General features: G+C 36.8%; 1 protein-coding gene across 2 annotated transcripts in view; it reads right to left on the reverse strand.

The window, feature by feature from the left end:
* Nucleotides 1-387: 387 nt before the first annotated feature.
* PARG (poly(ADP-ribose) glycohydrolase) overlaps nt 388-18,661 on the reverse strand; it is a 65,408-nt gene continuing 47,134 nt past the window's right edge. For both annotated transcript variants that reach the window (XM_083845314.1, XM_083845313.1), the window contains exons 14-18: nt 13,463-13,541; nt 12,398-12,506; nt 8,610-8,715; nt 4,637-4,765; nt 388-3,850 (exon numbers count right to left, since the gene is read on the reverse strand). In XM_083845314.1, coding sequence (XP_083701440.1) covers nt 3,684-3,850; nt 4,637-4,765; nt 8,610-8,715; nt 12,398-12,506; nt 13,463-13,541 — 590 coding nt within the window. In that variant the 3' untranslated portion in view covers nt 388-3,683. The remainder of the gene's footprint in view (nt 3,851-4,636; nt 4,766-8,609; nt 8,716-12,397; nt 12,507-13,462; nt 13,542-18,661) is intronic.

Raw genomic sequence — 18,661 nt, forward strand, 5'->3', positions numbered from 1 at the left:
TTTCCTTAGGCTTTTAGGTGCATTTCCTTCATGAAGTTCAAAGACCAACTGAACAGTTACTTGCTTCTCAAGCACAAATTAGAAATTAATATCAAAATGTCTGCATATGGCCACGTGTATGAAATCTCACACTAATGCTCATGCTCTCCAAATTCACAGTAGTTACTTCCTTTTTAAATTGCTGTGCAGACAATCATCTGCTACACTGTCATACAGCGTAAACATTATTTTGAGACAAAAGAATTATTAGATAATCCTACAACAGTAGTTAAACAGACACGAGGTACAACTATTACTGTAGTCACTAGCATTGTGTCATCTATATTCAAATGTGCTGGAATTTCTCTGTCCTCAGAAGTATATTAAGAGACAAAGCAGACCACATTGCTTCAATCATTTTTTTTAATTATATTCCTACAAAAATCATGTAAACATTAGCATACAGATCCAGAAAAAAATCAATATAATGATGCATAAACTGTAAATTTTGAAGAACGTCAGGAACAGTTCACCAGTCTATAAATTAATATATACAGTAATGGGTACTCATCCTTAGATAAGAACACCTCATAACTGAGGAATTTAGGTGCAAGAGCTGTAAAACAAACTGAAGTGCTCTGTCACCAACTTTACTACGAGGCAACATTGCAATCTAAATGACTGCCTGTTGTTGTTTCATATTAAGGATTCAATTTAGCTGCTAAAACAAGTATAAAACAATTGTTTTGGTAAGAAGTTTATTTGAAAACATATAGCAAACATCCTTAAAGTAATAAAAAACAAAAAACAATACTCCATAAACAGGTTTCTGGAAGAGTGAAACTGAATCTTACTAGGCTGCACAAAGATGCTCAGCCTCTCCACTCCACACTGCTCCAAGCAGAGCACCAAAATGCATCTCTAGCTGAAGGAAACATCTCAGGTAGTTTATAAATGGAGAACAGTGGCTGGATGGAAGAAGTGAGATGCAGAACACATATTGGGCTGATTCAAAATTCCTGCTTCTACATGCAGCATTCTGGGCAGTGTAGCTCTTTATTGAATTAGAAAGTCATGGCAATCTAACACCATTGTTACCTTGTTAACTCTCAGCTCTTTTGCTTCCAGAAAAACAAAACAAAAAAATGAAAAAACACGAGAAAAATATAATCATCTTCCTGCCTCCATTCAAAGTCATATTCCAAGTATTCTTAAACATTGCCCTTTACGAGATCAGGGACACAAGGTAGAACACAGGATGTATCATTCTTACTCAGATGACACAAGCAGAAAAATTAATTTTCTTTTTCTCCTGTTCATATAACCGTATTTTGTAGGAAAAAGCATTTGGGAAACATCATAAAGAGCAATTTCAAATAAAAGGTATTCTTCCCCATATTAGAAAAGCCTCTGGTATCAGTGAAAATACAGTCTACAGAAGATGACTAGGAATTTCCTGGAAATACTTGACACTGCAAAAACTCTCAACTGAATACACTACTGTATGATCCTCAGACAATCTTTCCAGAGTTAAATATACTTTTCTGTTTCCAGAGTTGAAGTAGAATTTTTTGCCATCTTATTTGGTACATTTTTCATACACAAAAACATCACTTCCCCTCATAATGAATATTGCACTAATAAAGATGTATTTATTTACAATAAAGGGGAGGTCACCTCTAGCCACCTAAAGCTTTTTGCTATATTTTCTTCCAGTTGGTTAGGAACAAATTCTGTTCACTTTTTCTATAGGAAATCCTGAGTAGGTAAGTGAAGAAAACTTGGCAGGTAGCACCAATTTTCTATCTTTCTTCTTAATTAACCAGGGGCATTTGTCATCAGCAGTGCATCTGGAAATGCTGTCATAGTTGAACCTAAATGCCAAAATAAGAGCTTATGATAAAACAGTTAGTCCTATTGCCAGAATCTTAGCCAACACTGAAGCACTAGGAGCAGGAGAAAAGATTTCCACTAACCTAGAGGATGCAAATTGCAAACGGCCTGAAATTCTATCCCTTTTTTTTTTCTTAAAAGGGATGTGGGTGGAGAAAACCACAGCTGGTAAGAATAATAGGAAGAAATCACTTAAGCTGCTGTGTCCATCACCTTTTGAGCAACACACTTCCAACCGGCCCACTGCAGTGTCAACACCCTGGTGGAGCATTCTGCAGGTATTTGCAAATGACCAAAACACTTTGCTGCTGCTCTCCCACCTGAGCAGCTCAAGCAGTGAGTGCTTTATTGCAAGCCAGACTACCGACAGCTTTCAGCATTTAATTACTAAGTTAGGCTTCAGAATTAGAGAGGTTTTATCAGACATTAGCCAAAAGGATGTGTTGGTACTACAGCCTTAGCTCCCTACGTTTCCTGCTGCTGTTTTACTTGTATTGCTAAGCTGGTAATAGCTATGGCAGACCAGACAAATCTAATACAGAAGAGGTTAAACTAAGCAATTTGGGCTTAAACTTAAATTCAGTTTAGATTTCTAATAAACTAACATTTCATTGAATTGGCCCTGTACACAGACCTGGAAAAGTTTTTTCACAGATTTATCTGCAGTTTTGTGTAAAATATTAATGTACTACAGAAACATTAATTTGGTATTCACAGAGACAATAATAGCATAGCTTTTACACGCCTTTTGACCCTCCTTCAACATAATCATTCCCATGCCTCAAAAGACAAGGGCACAAACTCGTAACAAGACCTTACACGTTCTCATCTGTAGCTTGAAGATGTTCCTCCCACTGATAAGTAAATGATTTCCATTACCTTACGTTATCCCACGGGGATCTTATGCCCACATATATGCACATTGCAATAAAGGAGAACTGATATGAGAATATAAACACAATTAATTCAGATGAAGTTGCCAACAACAGTGAACTTTGAGAAACTTCAGATATATTATGTTTAAGACCTTGTTCAGTTCAGTTGTAACAGCACCAACAAAACAGCTTTTAGAAGTCTCATGAAAAATGTTTCTGTTTATAACTTCAATCACATTTCTCATTTTCCCAACCTTCTATACTTCAGACTTTCTCTACTTCTTCATAACAACTTTTTCTGTCTGATTTGGTAAAGATAAAGCAGTTGTGAAATACGTTACAGCTCCCTCCACAATCTTTTCATCTTTAGCCATTTATTAAAAAGTATATTAAAAACAGGACATTAAGTTAAATCAATGAAAAAGTTGATAAGAACAATGAAAGTACCGTGGCAGTCTTAACGAGGTAATCAAATTATTACAACTTTCAGTACGAATGACCCTTACAGTGCTTCTCTCTAAAATCACCCCAGGAGCGATACAGCTCCACATACTCCAGCACTAAGTTCAGTAAGAAATCTAGATAAGATCTCTCAAAAATAAAGGCAGAAGAGTGCAGAGAAATCTTCTGAAGTCTTTCAGCAATCTCTTGACTGAAATACAAGTGTGTCCAAAATCTCCTGCTTAACAAGGTATAATGCAAACTAGATTTACCAAGGAAATCCTTTCTGTACACACATGAACAAGGTTTTCATGTATGAAACTATCAAACAAAAAAAAAAACTTCTCTCATAGTTCAATTTTTGTTTGGATGTTTGATAACTACCAATGCAATCAATGTATATTAAGTTATCCAATTCATACATTACACTCAGCAATTCAAACAATATACCAGTGGGAGAGGAGTTGAACAGTATTCTGATCAAGCACATTTATTTTAGTCCTCAAAGCACAACCCTTTTTCTTCATCATCATCATCAGTAGAATCTGCATAGGACTCAACGGTGTTATATATGAAAGAGTACAGCTTGACATCTGGTCCTGAAGTAGAACAGCATCTGCATTCTTCGTTGTAGTATCTGAGTAACAGCCTATAAATATCCCCTTAAAAATAAAAAGAAATAATATGTTTAAAAAAAAAATAAAGATCATGCTACGCAAAGAATGTAAGGCTGCAGCTGAAGACTAGAATCACGCACACGCTGAAACACTCTCCAGGAACATTCTTTACATGAGAAGTGAATGAGGAGGTAGACAACTGCGTAAGGGGAGCCCTGTTGTTTCCAAGTTTGTTTAGAACATAGTGTGGACTCCCTCTACTTTGTGTTCAGCTTTCTGCAGAAGCTATCTGAACTTTACTTTGCACACATACCACTTACAAATGTATTGCCAATTACCTAGCTTTGTGCTTCTATCCCAGACACTTCACAGTTACAGTGGGGCAAGGGATGTACTACTTTTCTTGTATTGCTGCTGTATAACAGATCTGACTACTAATTCTTCTTACAGCATTACAGGATTAAGCCAGAACCACGATAAGACATCTCTATCAACAATGTGAAGAAGGTGTATATAGACTTTCCTTTTTTTTTTGGAATTATTTTTGTTATATTAAAAAAAACTTTTACAAATCTTTGGTCTACCATGTGTATTTTTATTTTCCAAATTCTGGAGCATAACTCCTAAGTGTGCTATTTAAGGATTCTATAAGTCCAACAGATTAACATTGTTCAGCTGACCCCTGAATCAAGAGCTCCCCACTCTGAAAACAGGTGAAAATAAACCGAGATCCACTTGCTTGGGTACAGAACTCGATTACAGTAATTCTTACTGGACAGTTTCTACTTATAGAGAAGTCCCTGCTGTATGAAAACATTTCTGTATGCTCACCAACAGTTTGGCCCTTCTCACAGAGAAAAGTGTGCATGCTGTAAATATCTCGCATCAGCTCCACATCTCCAAAGGTAAAATAAACAACATCACGTCCAGACTCAGCAGCTGCCAATATCTGTATTAAGGCTGAAATAACAGAAAACCAGATTACACTCATGAATGCAGGATAAAACAATTTGTTGAAGGGAAAAAACACAGCTTAAGGTTTACAGCAAATCATCATACCACCCATCTCCAGGTGAACACTGCAAAGCAATTTGAACAATAGGCAGGTAAGTTACTTCCACTTTTAAAACAAAGTACAGAATATTGGGCATAGCAGCTCAAAACGTTGAAGTATTCTGGTGCAGCCACTAGCGATAACTGCCTTTACTTTCTGGATAAACTCTTTAAAAAGTAAGAATAAAAAAGTGAAATCCATCCCCCCGGTCCCAAGCTGCACACGGCCGTTACTTACCCACTAAACCTGTGCATCAGCCTAAGAAAACAGGCCACCACCTTATATCCTGGTTTAAGCTATTTATAATTGAGTCAAAATAGTTGGGTAAAAAGTGACCGCAGCAAGTCACAATTTCCATTCTCCGCCTTCCTTCTGAAGGAATGGAGCTTACTCTTTTACTGGCTTAGCCACACACAGCAGGAGCTGATCTTACTTTCATCTCCCAAGAGATCTGTGATTCTGCAGCCTCTTACTGTGCAATTTAAGGTTTGCATTTTACTTGTAATAGAATTATGCAGCATGAAATACGATGGCTTGTTCTGACCTCTAAAAAGGGGGGGGGTCTTATGGGTACTGCTTTGATAATCATCTTTACAATAACAATATTTATCACATTTTAATTAATTACTGGGTAGAAAACATTTTATTCTAAATAAAACAGCATACGTTCTGAATTACTACCTGCTAGTGGAAATTAAGTAGAAAGCTCTTCATAGCTGAGCTATGAACAGAGACTTAATAAAATATTGCATTCTCTAATCAGAAAACTCTGGTAAATCCATAGGTAAAGTTATAAATTACATGATTCACATGGAAAATTAATCTCAATCTGGGAATGATATTTTAATTAAAATACTGAACCAGCTGTGGATTTGGTAAAGCTTCAGTAGTTCAGCTTTTAAAGGGCCTAATTAACTAGCTTGCATAGGGGAACGGAATCTAATGAATCTTCATATTCATTCCAAACAAACAATGCAGTTTCACTTTACACAAGACATATTAAAAGTATGCTACTGTTTATTTTGACTTGCTATAAATCTCATGAAACAGGGGTCGAAATTTCTGTCAAGAGTCAGGCTTCACAGTCTTCCAGGCATTAATGATACACGAGACCATTTGAAACCTCCATCGTACTGACACAAGAGACCACCAGTAACAGAGCCTGGGGCACAGGGGACTGCAGCACTCACACATCCCTTGTGCCCCAGCTGATGTGACCCCATTTGGCTCTGCAGGACCCGCACCCGAAGGAGTGGCTGCATTGACGTACTTTCTTCTACCACCCAGTGAGCCCAGGACTGCAGCATAACACAAACCCGGTTGGGGACCCACAGCCTCACAGACCTGGCACATGGAACAACTTCATTCTGCTCCAGTCCCATTTCCCAGAGGAAAGGAGGTTATCAGCAGGGCCTGCCTGCGCCTATAAATGGTTAAATCATCCTCTGGTTTCAAAACCAAGACAAGATCTTCCAACTTTCCCAACCATATAATCATACATTTTCAGTATTTAAAGTCTTATGTTCACACTAATATTTTGTGGAAATATCCCTAACTTAGATAAATGAGAAAAATTCCAGCTATCAGGTCTTTCATTTATAAAGCCAGATTCAGTTCAAACACTTCAGTTTTCACATCATCTATGACCTTGATTGTAACCATGTTTTTAATACACAGTCACGTCCTTTAATTCATGACTTAAAAAATCATGATAAAATATGATACTGCATTATGGAACTTATCCAATTATATCCATTTATATCAAATCACTTGGTTGTTCTGAAGTCCCTGTTACAGATACAGATACTACATTTGAACGGATCATGGTGTATATATTCAAGAATGTCACATGAAAAATATTTTCATCTTTAATTTAATAATTATGAAAATTGACATTACAATGCGCTGCCAATCGAGTGTAATCAAAAAAGATTTTGGGGAGTTGAATAACGTTGTATTGATAATCTTAGAGTTTGAAAACATTCTGAAACAAGGAATTTATGAATCCCTGTGAACCATAAAAGGTTGTTCTGCAGTATAATTTGGTTAAAGAGAAGTGGAAACCATTGAGAGAATTTGCAGTTTAAAACAACCTTATACAGCATTCTAGAACAAAAGGTGGAAACGCCTTTAGTACTTAAGACCGTGTAAAAGTATCTGAGCTAGAAACATTGGTTTCACTTGGTTATCACAAATCAAGTGCAACTCTAAGTCTCATGAAAAACACACAAGACAAATTATTGTACCATTTTCCTAGCTCATAGTCAACCAAAAAATTGAATCATCTTATTTCCAGTCAGCATTGGCTCAGAGAAAGATGTCACACGCTAAAGACTATGTCCATATCCGATAGCACATCCCTGTCATTTAATTTTCTTTATTAAGTATTGATTTTGCAGAGTCAACTAAGAAATTAAGCTCAGTTTCCAAGAGAGCAACATTAGACTGAGGAGTTACTGATCTCTTTCTTTGTAAGGCCTGCCAAAAAAACAGGAGGTGACTTAAGAGCACACACACAAACACATTTGAATGAGCACTTCCATAACAGCAGCAATGCTGTAATTGGCTGTTAAACATTAATTTGGCAAACTGGGGGGGGGGAAACAAGGTTGATCTGAAACCAGAGGAAAAGTTATTAATATTTTATTTTGAGCTTTCATTTAAGTTAAAATTAAACAGGGTTCACAGCAGATTTATTGACTCATGAGCTCATGGCTCATTTCTTTGTCTACAAAGACATCTTTTCTTATGGGCTACCTCACCAAATGGACTCAACTCTGGCAGTCTTTGTCAGTATACCTTGCTTCTGAGCTCTGACTGATGGAGGAGAAATAAAGCAATCCAGGGAACACTCCTTAAGCTAGAAGTTACATCCAGTGCTGAACAAGTTACAGCCTAGATCAGATAAGCAGTATTTTTTTTAAATCAGAAACCAACACATCAGAAAAAGAGGGATATTATAATTCAGATCCAAGAGGGGTCCTTAGGAGTCCTTATGTAAATCAAATCATTGATTATAATTCATGCTAGGAAGGTTTAATAAAACATGATCAGATCTTACTTTTGGTATTGACAATCTGCACTTTGCAACCAGTTTTGTCTAATGGAAATCAAAAAATAACTGTTATGCAACCAATGAGAATTGAGAGAAAAATAGATTCTCAATGAGTAAGAGACGATTAGATAGAAGACTAATGAAACTGATAGCCTGATGATTATTTGATAATGTAATGCCCTAAAGCTGTTCAGAAAACAAAGTACTCTCCAAATGTTTGAAAATAATAAAAATGCAGATTTCTTTGCAAGAGTATGAATTTTTAGGCATAGGCTAGAAAGACTGGTCCAGAAATATCAACTGATTTACATGACTGAGAGCTAAAATGCGTAGGTTCTTTTGCAAAGTAATATTGAATATCCATGGTTCTGAAATTTTCGGTGCTACAAATCCTTACAAACCTGACATTTCAGAAACCACCACATACTTATTTCAAACCTTAAACTGAAAACAGCATAGAAAAGCAGCATGCATTTTTATTGTTTAAGATCATATCGCTCATATCCTAAAGATCTAAGTTAATGAACTAGTTCTATTGACAGTTCAATCAACTTTAGCCAAGAATCAGAATAACAGTTAATACTATTAAAAAAATTTAAAAAAATGTACTTTCCTGGAAAAAAAAAGAGTAAGGTCAAAAATAAAAATCTAAGTTATTTGATTCATTTGGACATTAATGTATTACTACAATTTACCTTTTAATCTGGAGTCCCCTCCAAAGGCACCACATCCCCAGTTTCCTGTGGCTATTGCAGAGAGATGTTGAGGCGGAACACTGGGTCGAGAGAAGCCACAGTAGGCCTGCAGGCAGACAAGAGTCAGAAGATGAAGTTGACACGCAATCTGGTACGCTATTTTCAAACAACTAGATGATAACAATAATCAGTGCTGTCTTGTAGCAATAAAAAAAATGAAATAAACGCAATATATCATTAGTCTTTCTTTAAACTGAAAGTCAATCATGGTATCAGTAAAGAATTTAAGGCAAGAATTTTGCCTTACTTGGCTCCAAGATAACAATTAGATGCAGGTGCAGATTCTTAAGGATTTCAAAGCTACAGGAAAGTTTTCAGGATAGCTGGAGCAGAGAATATAAAAGTAGATTATATTACATCTGTTTCTTGTTGGCACACTTGAACATGACAGCTAAACTGCTGCAGCCAGTATTCCTAAAATTCCTTAACATAAAGTAAGATACAAAATGGCATCTTAGAATACAGGTCTAAAACAATAAACAAGGACAGGAGAAAAAAGTCAAATAATCACTAAAATCTTGAGTAAAGGCAGGTGCTTCCATATGCAGAAAAGTGTCTAAATCTCTCTAGGAAGTTTTTCAATGGTACAAAAAATTATTGAACACTGCTACAGATTGTAGTACCCATGTTTGCACTGTTACCTGATCTAAGCTGTAAATTCACACTTCTGCTACTTACACTTTAGCAGTGTGCCATGACTCAGAGTTTGCATAACAACACTTTAATATCATCAGGTGCATGCAGCTTCTTAAACTCTCGAGTCAGAACTGTCCACACCCTCAGAGTCCCAAGCATGCTTATAATAAGTAAGCAAATAAATAAATGCATAGATAAAGTGGGCCAAGCAAGACCGTACTCTGGCTGCCTGGAAAACAATCCATCTCCATCCTCCCAGTGAGGGAAATGGAGCGGTGTTACAAGAGGATGACATTTTCTTCTCACCTTTTACTTAATGGGCATGTATTCCTCAGCTAGCCATGAAAGAAAACAATAAAAACAGTCTTGTCAGACACAGTAAGTCAGCAAGTGCTTGGAAAGACACCAGCAGCAAAAAAGAGAGTATCTAAGTGAGTGCTCCTCTATGATTTTTTATAGCAAATAAAGGATAAAGCTAGAACTAATCACTTTCCAGGAAAGAAACAATGCACTGATATTTTAAATAGCTTTCACACCTATGAACACAAAAACATGAAAGCCTTCTGTGTACTTTTAAAGCAACTGCTTCTGTATGGGAAACAGAAGAGCTGTTCCTTTTGAACTACATGAATGAATCTGCTTCAAGTTATAAGCAACCCTCTATAAATTGCATCTCACCTTATTTAGAAGTTGTGTGATGTTTGTAATTGGTTTGTTTTCATTTAAAAATGGTTCAATATAGTTCTCACAGCTAAGCCTGTTTGAAACATAACTGTTCTGTGTACCATAATTTTTAGGGAAGCATTTCTTGCCAAGTATGAAGCTGTAGCTATTGTATTCATTTTAAATCAGTGGTCATCAAAATAAGCTTCATGACATTTATGACCAGGATTGCAAGCACAACTGTAAGTCAGTTGTTCCTTAGTATTTGGGAAGTGGAACTTCCAGCTGGTAGAGTTATTGATAGGGACAGACTTCATGAGGCAATAATCTCAAGGGGCTAGCAAAGCTAACAAAGATCACATCTCTTACAAAAATATCTGCAAATCTTAATGCTGAAATCAGATGCCATTTTTTTCTCCTCATTCTGAAAAGCTGACTTCAGACACTATTAATCTTTTTTCAGTTAACCTAGAAACAAGGGTCAGCCTCAGACTGGCAGCTTTCAAGAAAACTAATTGTGAACATCTGGTGCCATAAAGCAAATAGATCTTATAAAGGAAAAATCATATAGGCTTATAAGAAAATATGAACTGTAAGAAGAACCACTCCATTCGAGTTGTTTCAATCATTTCCTATTGTTCCAAAATTATAGTTGGACAAAAAAGCCTCTGGAAACAAATGGAGGATGAGTTACATCTACTAATACACTGATATTTTACAGCTTCTGCGCATATACTGTCCTTAACGAGTCCTAATTTATTGAAAAACAGTAGAAATAGAGATGCAGCTTATTCTGTCAACTTGCTTTCACCCATGAAAAAAATCTTAAAGTTAGTATAAGTTTTAAAACAAACTTAAAAGCCATGATAGTACATTTGAACATGTTTGATTTGTTAGAATATTAGTCTCCAATAAACTTAATTCTGTTTACTATTATAAAATTTCATTTACTCACATTAAGATTTTCTTTAAATACCAACCAGTCCTTGTCAAACACCACCATCCAAACTGACACACTGTATAGAAGTTCCATGGACCTACCATGATTTATTTTAAAACAATCCAAATCCAATTAATAATACTGAAAATTTTAGGCAGATCATAAATTCACTATCGTAGGCAATCTGAATTTTGTACCAAGATATCACTGAAGTTTACAAGATTTACTGTCTTTTTCAGGGCTAATTTAACTGCCAACCACAAAGAAACGAGCTGATGAATGTTACTTTAGTCACAGGGCTAAGGTTTGAAGACTACCTTAGATTAGTCCTTCAGTCCTGTACATCATTTCTGGGAGGAAAAAAATTGATTAGCATTCCTCTTCTCTTTTTAGCTGAAAATAAGGAAACTAATCTATGTTTAAATTTCAGATGCATCCTAGAATATCTTATACCCTCCTACACCACAGAAAGTAGGAGACCTAACAGCTGTAGGATCATGCCCTTATATTTAACCCCCTAGGTAAAGCATAGGCCTGCTGCGTCTATTAACATATAAGCACGCTACACAGACTGTTGGCCTGTTTTCAACCCAAACATAAGCATACTAATCTAGTGTAACTGTACAAGCATTCTTGTACTCAACTGCCCATAAAAATCACATTGCCATTGCTACAACAGGCCACAGACATTGCACTATCTATGCCTTATGCTAACCATGCAAGGCCCTCCATCTGGCCCTGTTATCAACTTATTATGACAATTTGCTGTGTGGAGATTGATGATAGGTATCTCTTGTTATGATAAAATTTAAGAATGAGATAACAGCAAAGGCCTTGAAAACATCAATATGGGCTGAAAGCTAGTGCCCCAGGTTTAAAAACAGTTCACTGATGGCAATTACCCATAGTCATTGCAAAAGCACAACCTCAAGAGCTGGGAATTAGCTTCAAGAATTTGAAGAATTTCTGCCTCAAGAAAAGCAGCAGCAGCTAAGCAAGAAGGGGAAAAAACAGAACAAAACCAACCCCCAAACAACTCGCATAATATGTAAATACTCCAAGAGTTTACACGAAAGCTAGAAGAGAAGGAAGTGGCACCATATTTATGAACTGTCACCATGTTAACACACAAGGTGCCCCCTTCTCCACCTTGACTGAAAGACTGATTGGGATTCAGCAGAGTCAATCATGGAGAGAACTTAACAGGTTAGAAGCAGGACAGGTAAGAGTTTGCAAAACATATAACCTTTCTTTATAGTTTTGAAAATGAAGTAAAATACCCCTTTGAACAACGCATCAAGGAATAAATCATTCTATTTGACAAGCTTCTACTTTAACAACATATGGCAAAACCCTGAAATACAGCTATTGTAAAAGACAACTGAGCAAAAACTTTCTTATTTGAAGATGATAATACAAAAATATTTGAAAAGTTACAGCAAACAATGAAAAAGCCTTAGACAGCAGGCTGTTGTAAAAAGTTCCTTGCCTTGTTGAGCTCTCTTCTGATTTTCTCTGGACCAAACTGATCAAGGAAACGTCTGAAGTGGAATGCATCTATAGCGACAATTTCAGTGTAGCGTCGCTGCCATTCATCCCTAAATTTGGAGGAAGAAAAGATGACAGTAAAATTAGTGTGTTATTATTATTATTATTGGCTACATAATCGCGATCTAAAATGAGCAATTCCCTGCAGAGCTGCTCCATTCGAAGAAGCTAGAAAGGTACTCTTGGAACAATGGAGCACTGAATATGGCATCAGAAGACAGACAGGTTTCTATATAAATTTACAAATACTCTGTCCTAGACTCTGAATGTAAAAGTAGAAACGTGAAACAAATCTAAACAATACTGTTTATTAAGTACAGAGGAACACCACATGGTCAAAAAAGGAGTACTTTGGCTCTTTACCTACCTCCAGAATTTATAGAATCACAGAATAGTTTGGGTTGGAAGAGACCCTTAAAGATCATCCAGTTCCAACTCCCTGCCACCGCTACGGGTCTACTAGACAAGGTTGCTTAAAAGTCCCATCCAACCTGACCTTGAACACTTGATATAGGAGAGTACATTTTTTACATTTCCATACAAAATTGATAATCTTGTGTATTCACTATGAATTTATTTCCCCGACAATGCTGTCAAGAGCTCAGAGCTTTCTACTTAGACTCACAATATTAAATCTTATTTTGCCATACTAATAGTAATATGATGTATACAATGATACCCTGACACTCATGGTATCATTGTCAAACTTCTTGTGACAAATTACAATCCACAGTTCAGTCAGTATCTTCAGAAAACTTTGGATTCAGTACATAAAATGTAAAAGCTGTTGATTTAAGAACTGACAAGTTAGCAGGTACCATCATTAGTATCAGTAAAGCAAGGAAGACAATAGATTAGGAGGTAACTTTCTTAGCTGGTTGGCTCTACTGAAGAGAGCAGGATCAAGCAATAAAATTCTCTGTTAAGACAAATACTCGAGGCACCAAGTTTCAAGTTTCAGTTCTATGTTTATTCCTTCACTTGAAATATGTATGTGGAACTTTACCTTGGGGTCTTATCTTCATGGCTTCTTGCCCACCGGTAAGTTTCTGCATAGCCCGTATATTCACTGTACTGCTCAGTACCTGAAACAAGTGATTTACCATATTACATACAAAATATCTAAATATTTTTTTCTCTTGGAAAATCTTTCATTGGAATCACTGCCTCTCTGAATGAACATGCACCTCTCAGAAACATCAACAGAAGCTAGAGATTCATCACTGTATACGATTCTTGAAACCAGTACAGGCTTCTTTGTCACACTATGTAATGTTTATTCTGTGGCAGACATTGCAAATATAGATCTTGTATGTGTGCTGTCCAGTATATAACTAGAAGATAGTTTTTGATTTTTCCACTCCCAAATCAAATAGGCTCTCAATATATTGCTTGTCTTCTTTCAAGTTCTCCCGGTTAACATGTGGTTAACAAAGACTGCCAGTCTCCCCTCCAGCATGGGGACCAAAATGGAAGCAAGGTTTCTTTTAAGATGTACTGAGGAGCAAAACTTGAGAGAAGTGTCTGGTCAGCATTACTGGAATACACTGTCAGGCTAACAAAGGAAGGCTACCATTTTTTGAAGAATACAGAAAACCAGAAGTTGGTAGGTGTGGCTTTCTGTCTTTTTGGTTTGTTTTGTTTAAAACATAGAGCAGCAAGCATATTCCTCAGTTTTGATGACCAGGTAACCTCTAAGAACTAGATAATTTCATAGTTTTTGATGGACTGGTATATGTTATTAACCATCATAACTCCCTTCAAGATGGCAGCTCAGTTCCAGTGCTTTGAAATTGGAATAGGAACCAAACAGGGAAGAAAAAAGAAATTCTAAATGAATCAAAGGAAATCAAGCCATTTACATGCAGCCTATACTCACTACATTACATGCAGCCTATACTCACTACATGATACAAGTTATTAATTAGTATAACTCATATCTAAGGGCATTTTTGAGGTAAACACAATGAGTCACCCCTCCACTTAAAACATGGCAATACTACTTCATCACAATTTAGCCAAAAGCTGGGCTGACAGTTTAAGATACATGAGATGAAAGATATAAAGAAGATTTAAAAGCGTATGTGGCAGGCTGCATGTTTCCACTGAACGATTTTATTTCTCTAACACAAAATTAGTATCTACAAATCCACAGAAAAGCCCGATGGTAGGAACAAAGATTTCCAACACACTAGTGTTACTCCAGTTGCAGCCCTACAACCTCGAGGGCAACCCTACGTAAGGCTAGGTAGGACTGTTAAGCTTCCAAGTCTCACTGCCCAGTAACACCTCCTTTCCTCATTATTTTGTTTTGCATTTGCTCTGTATGATTCTGGCACTATGGTTGCTGACACGAATTCTTAGATATTACTGCAATTAATGGCACTGAATATACTGAAAGGCCGCTGCTCCCAGCCGTGGTGGTCAGTACCAAGAGGCTACTTCTGTAGAAGCCTGAGGACCCAGAAAATCATGTCTTGCACATACTTGGCTGCCCTGTGAAAAAGCCTGTGAAAAAGGTCTCTTGCAAGCATTAAGGGCTGTAAGAAAGTAGCACATGAAGTAGCTCTAGTGATTTTAGCTCTTTTGCTCTACTACCCAAACTACCTTTCAAAGGTTTACCCTGAGAACAAGGACAGCATTTTAACAGAGGGTAGGGATCATAACCCTTCTAAAAGGTCAGCTTTCACTCCATCTTACTGATTTTCAGGTTCCTGCTTCGAAACTCGAAGATGCAAAAACGCAAAGAAATACTCCTGAAGTTTTTTGCCACAACAAAATCACTCTTCCCCCGTTTTAGGCTTGTAACAGCTGAACTATTTTCAGTTGAATTCCAAAGGTAGGTGATTGAAGAGAATACCTTGTTTGGGAAATTTCTGCTCATACCGGTATAGTTTGGCACAAGTTATAAACAGTGCAAGAAAAAGATGACAACTGCTAAGCAACCCCTTAAACGTAAACAGCAACACCAGTTATGCCAGTAAACATAACAGAAACATAGAGTTTAGAAAGACCTGTGAGCATTCAAAATAACTGACAGCACAAAATGTATGATTACTAAGAAGAGAGTGATGCCTAACTATCGCACAGATTGAAAAACTTGTCATCTCAGAGTATCACCAATCTCTAAATAGGAAATTAAAAACGTTGAAAATCAGAAAAATAAAACTGTTCACTTTTAATCTCATCTGATAAGGAAATTTGGATGCTTGTTTTCAGTAGCCTTAACTATATGAAACACAAGCTGTTAAAAATGTTTAAATTGATGCTTATACTTCAAGACATTTTCCCCATTTACACAAATCCATTTTTACGAAGACTTATCAGTGCTAAAGACTTAAGGCTTATCAGTGCTTCTTTAACTCATCTGCCTTATTATCCACTCGTTATTTATTTAGATATGTCTAGATGATTAGCCACACTGAGGACACAAACTCCACTCAAGGCTATTTTTGAAAAGTTGCTAATCAAAGCAATTGTGATGGTAAGAGACTGCTCACCAAAAACCCACTTTCTGTTGCAAAATCAAAGTTTAAAAAAAATCACTATGGCAGAACATTCCTATAAAGTCATATTCATCCACGTCCTTACACACAAGACAACTGTGATCAGCTTAGATATTCAGAAGTCAGCCTTCAAATTGAATTGTAGGCTATCAGTTGTCAGTTAAGACTTTTCCTGACCAAGCTAAAACTCAGATTTACGGATAAACTTGGGAAAAGTGTCTGAGCAAAGAGTAAGAAAAGGCAAACAAGGGAAATGTTTAACTTTCCTGACAGCTCTTACTAGGGGACAACCAACAAAACTTCAGCTTTGTAAAGAACGCATTTCCTTTGTGGAAATGGAAAGCACATGGAAAGCATGTGAAGAAGAAAGACTGGATTAGCAAGATATTGTAACAAGATAGATAAATAACAAAGTATTATTTTTTCAAAAGCTGTTTTCATTAACTTATATGAAAGCGCAGTGTATAATAACAAAAGCACCAAGAAACAAACAAGCAAGTGCATATATAAAAAAAAGAAAAACTCAAACACACAAACACTAAACTCATGTCCCAGCAACCCAAGGCTAATGAAAATCAATGGGTTTTCACGAGCAAAGCTCTGGAAATATGTCAGACAAAAACAGTTATTCAACTGGCAACACTTTTGCCTGTGAACCACTGGGATATAAACTGCTATTGCTGGGAGATTGGAAGCAATACAGGATAAATTGGATATGTTTGTTTCCGGTGAATTTCCTTCCTCATCCCATAAAAAAAAAAGAGCCAAACAAGGCACTGTAACACAGCTTGATCTTTAAAAGCAAACTACAAAATACACAAAAGAATTTTGACTTACCCAAAGTTAAAACAAAGTATATACAAGTATGATTGAAAAACACATTCATAGTGAAACTTCCTTCATCAGAAGAATAACGACATTTCCAAGTACTAGCAGGTATGGGACCTTGTCCATGAAACGGACAATGTCCCTCCCTTCTCAGATTCCACAGTCTCGCTTTTCATTTGCATACAATTCATGTGGCATTATCAAATTCCCAGGAACAGGGATGAAAGAAGTACCACGCTGTCCCCCTCTAGTTTTTCTTATGAGCTAGAAACAATCTCTCTGAAGAAACAGCACCACTAGCACTCCATAAAAATTAGTACATGGAAAAAGCCAGGATGTAGTTTTGTAGTTACTGACATAAACACACATTTACTGCCAAAGATGAGGGAAGGTCCTGCTCTGTCTTTCAATCAGTTCTGACTTAATAGGTATGCATCAGCATCAGTCTTCTGGCTCTCCTGGCCCCCCAGACAATGGCATGATCAGCCAATCCAGCTGAAAAAACACGTTATCATGAGTAAATTCTCAGCCGAACCAATTACCTGATCGAGTTTATTGCATAGGCAACGTGCTTAGAAGTCTCTGAAAATGCACCAATGAGACGCAGATAGGATTGGCCATTGTTCAATCCGCAGTTTTAAAGCAAACATGGAACACAGCTTCAGTGGCTCTTAACAGTGTCTGAATATATGCAAACTCAAAGGAAAAACAAAAGCAAAAAATATACCCCCCCCCAAAAAATACCAAAACAAAGAAAAAATCCTGAATGAAAACCCATGACTCGCTGTCACAGCTCTACCAGAAATGCAATTGTAGCAATCTCTGGCATTGCTGCTGACATTTCAGTAGGCAGATGTCTGTGTTGAAGAACTTGACTGTGCACGACCACTTCCATATTCAGTACAGCAGTGATCTTAACCAGATACCATGCAATCACAATGAATTTAATTTCTCTCCCATTTCTCAGACTCTTCTGCAAATTTAAGCTACACAGTTATACCCATTAGGCCACTGAGTCAAGATGCATCACAAAATGCAATTCATCAGGAGGATTGTGACATGCACTGGAGACTTGGCTATTAACCGAGATGGAAGAAGTCCAGGGATGAAATGAAAATGATGGAATGGCCATTTCCATTAGAGAAGAACACCCTATCATAAATACTAATTGCAAAACATTATGAAGTACAATGGCTCAAAAACCAGAAAAGAATATTGTCGCAGTGAAAAAACACCCTCACTGTTATTTGCTCATACCAAATCACCTTTTTTTTTTTTTTTACAATGGAATGGAAGCAGCTCTTTCAAAACATAAATTTTTTTCAATCTATTAGTACACAGACAGATAGCTGCACTGTTTTTACGCTCCTCAGAAAAGGCTCACTCAGAGGACAGTACTTGAATAAATTACTTCTGTTACAGTATCATATCCAAAACACACGACAGCAATCAGAATTGGCCAAGAATTTTAGCATTTATTTTTAAAAATAATCACAAAAGCAAGTTTACCCGAAAGTTTTCACAGAAAAGGCACTGGTTTTGGTAGGGTGGAAAAACAAACCAAAACACTCAGTGAAAAATTACCAAGGTTAAGACTGAAAACAAAAGAGGCTCTGGCCAATACAACGAGTAGCTTCAGGGCAGGGCAAGATTCAGAAGATCTAAGCTCAAATTTCTACCGTGCATGCATTTGAGAAACAATGAGTGCTTTGGAAGGGCTTTTTCCCAGAAATCTGTTCCAATACCTCCACAAATTCCAGTCTGTTGAGTCAATTCAGGTAATGAAAAATACCATTTATCTTTTTTTTTTTTTCTTACACTGTAGTAAGCTGAAAAATAACAAACAATCTATTACACTATTTGCTTGGAGG

The sequence above is a fragment of the Anser anser genome (assembly GCF_964211835.1).
Source record: "Anser anser genome assembly, chromosome: 7".
In the NCBI taxonomy this organism is placed as follows: Eukaryota; Metazoa; Chordata; class Aves; order Anseriformes; family Anatidae; genus Anser; species Anser anser.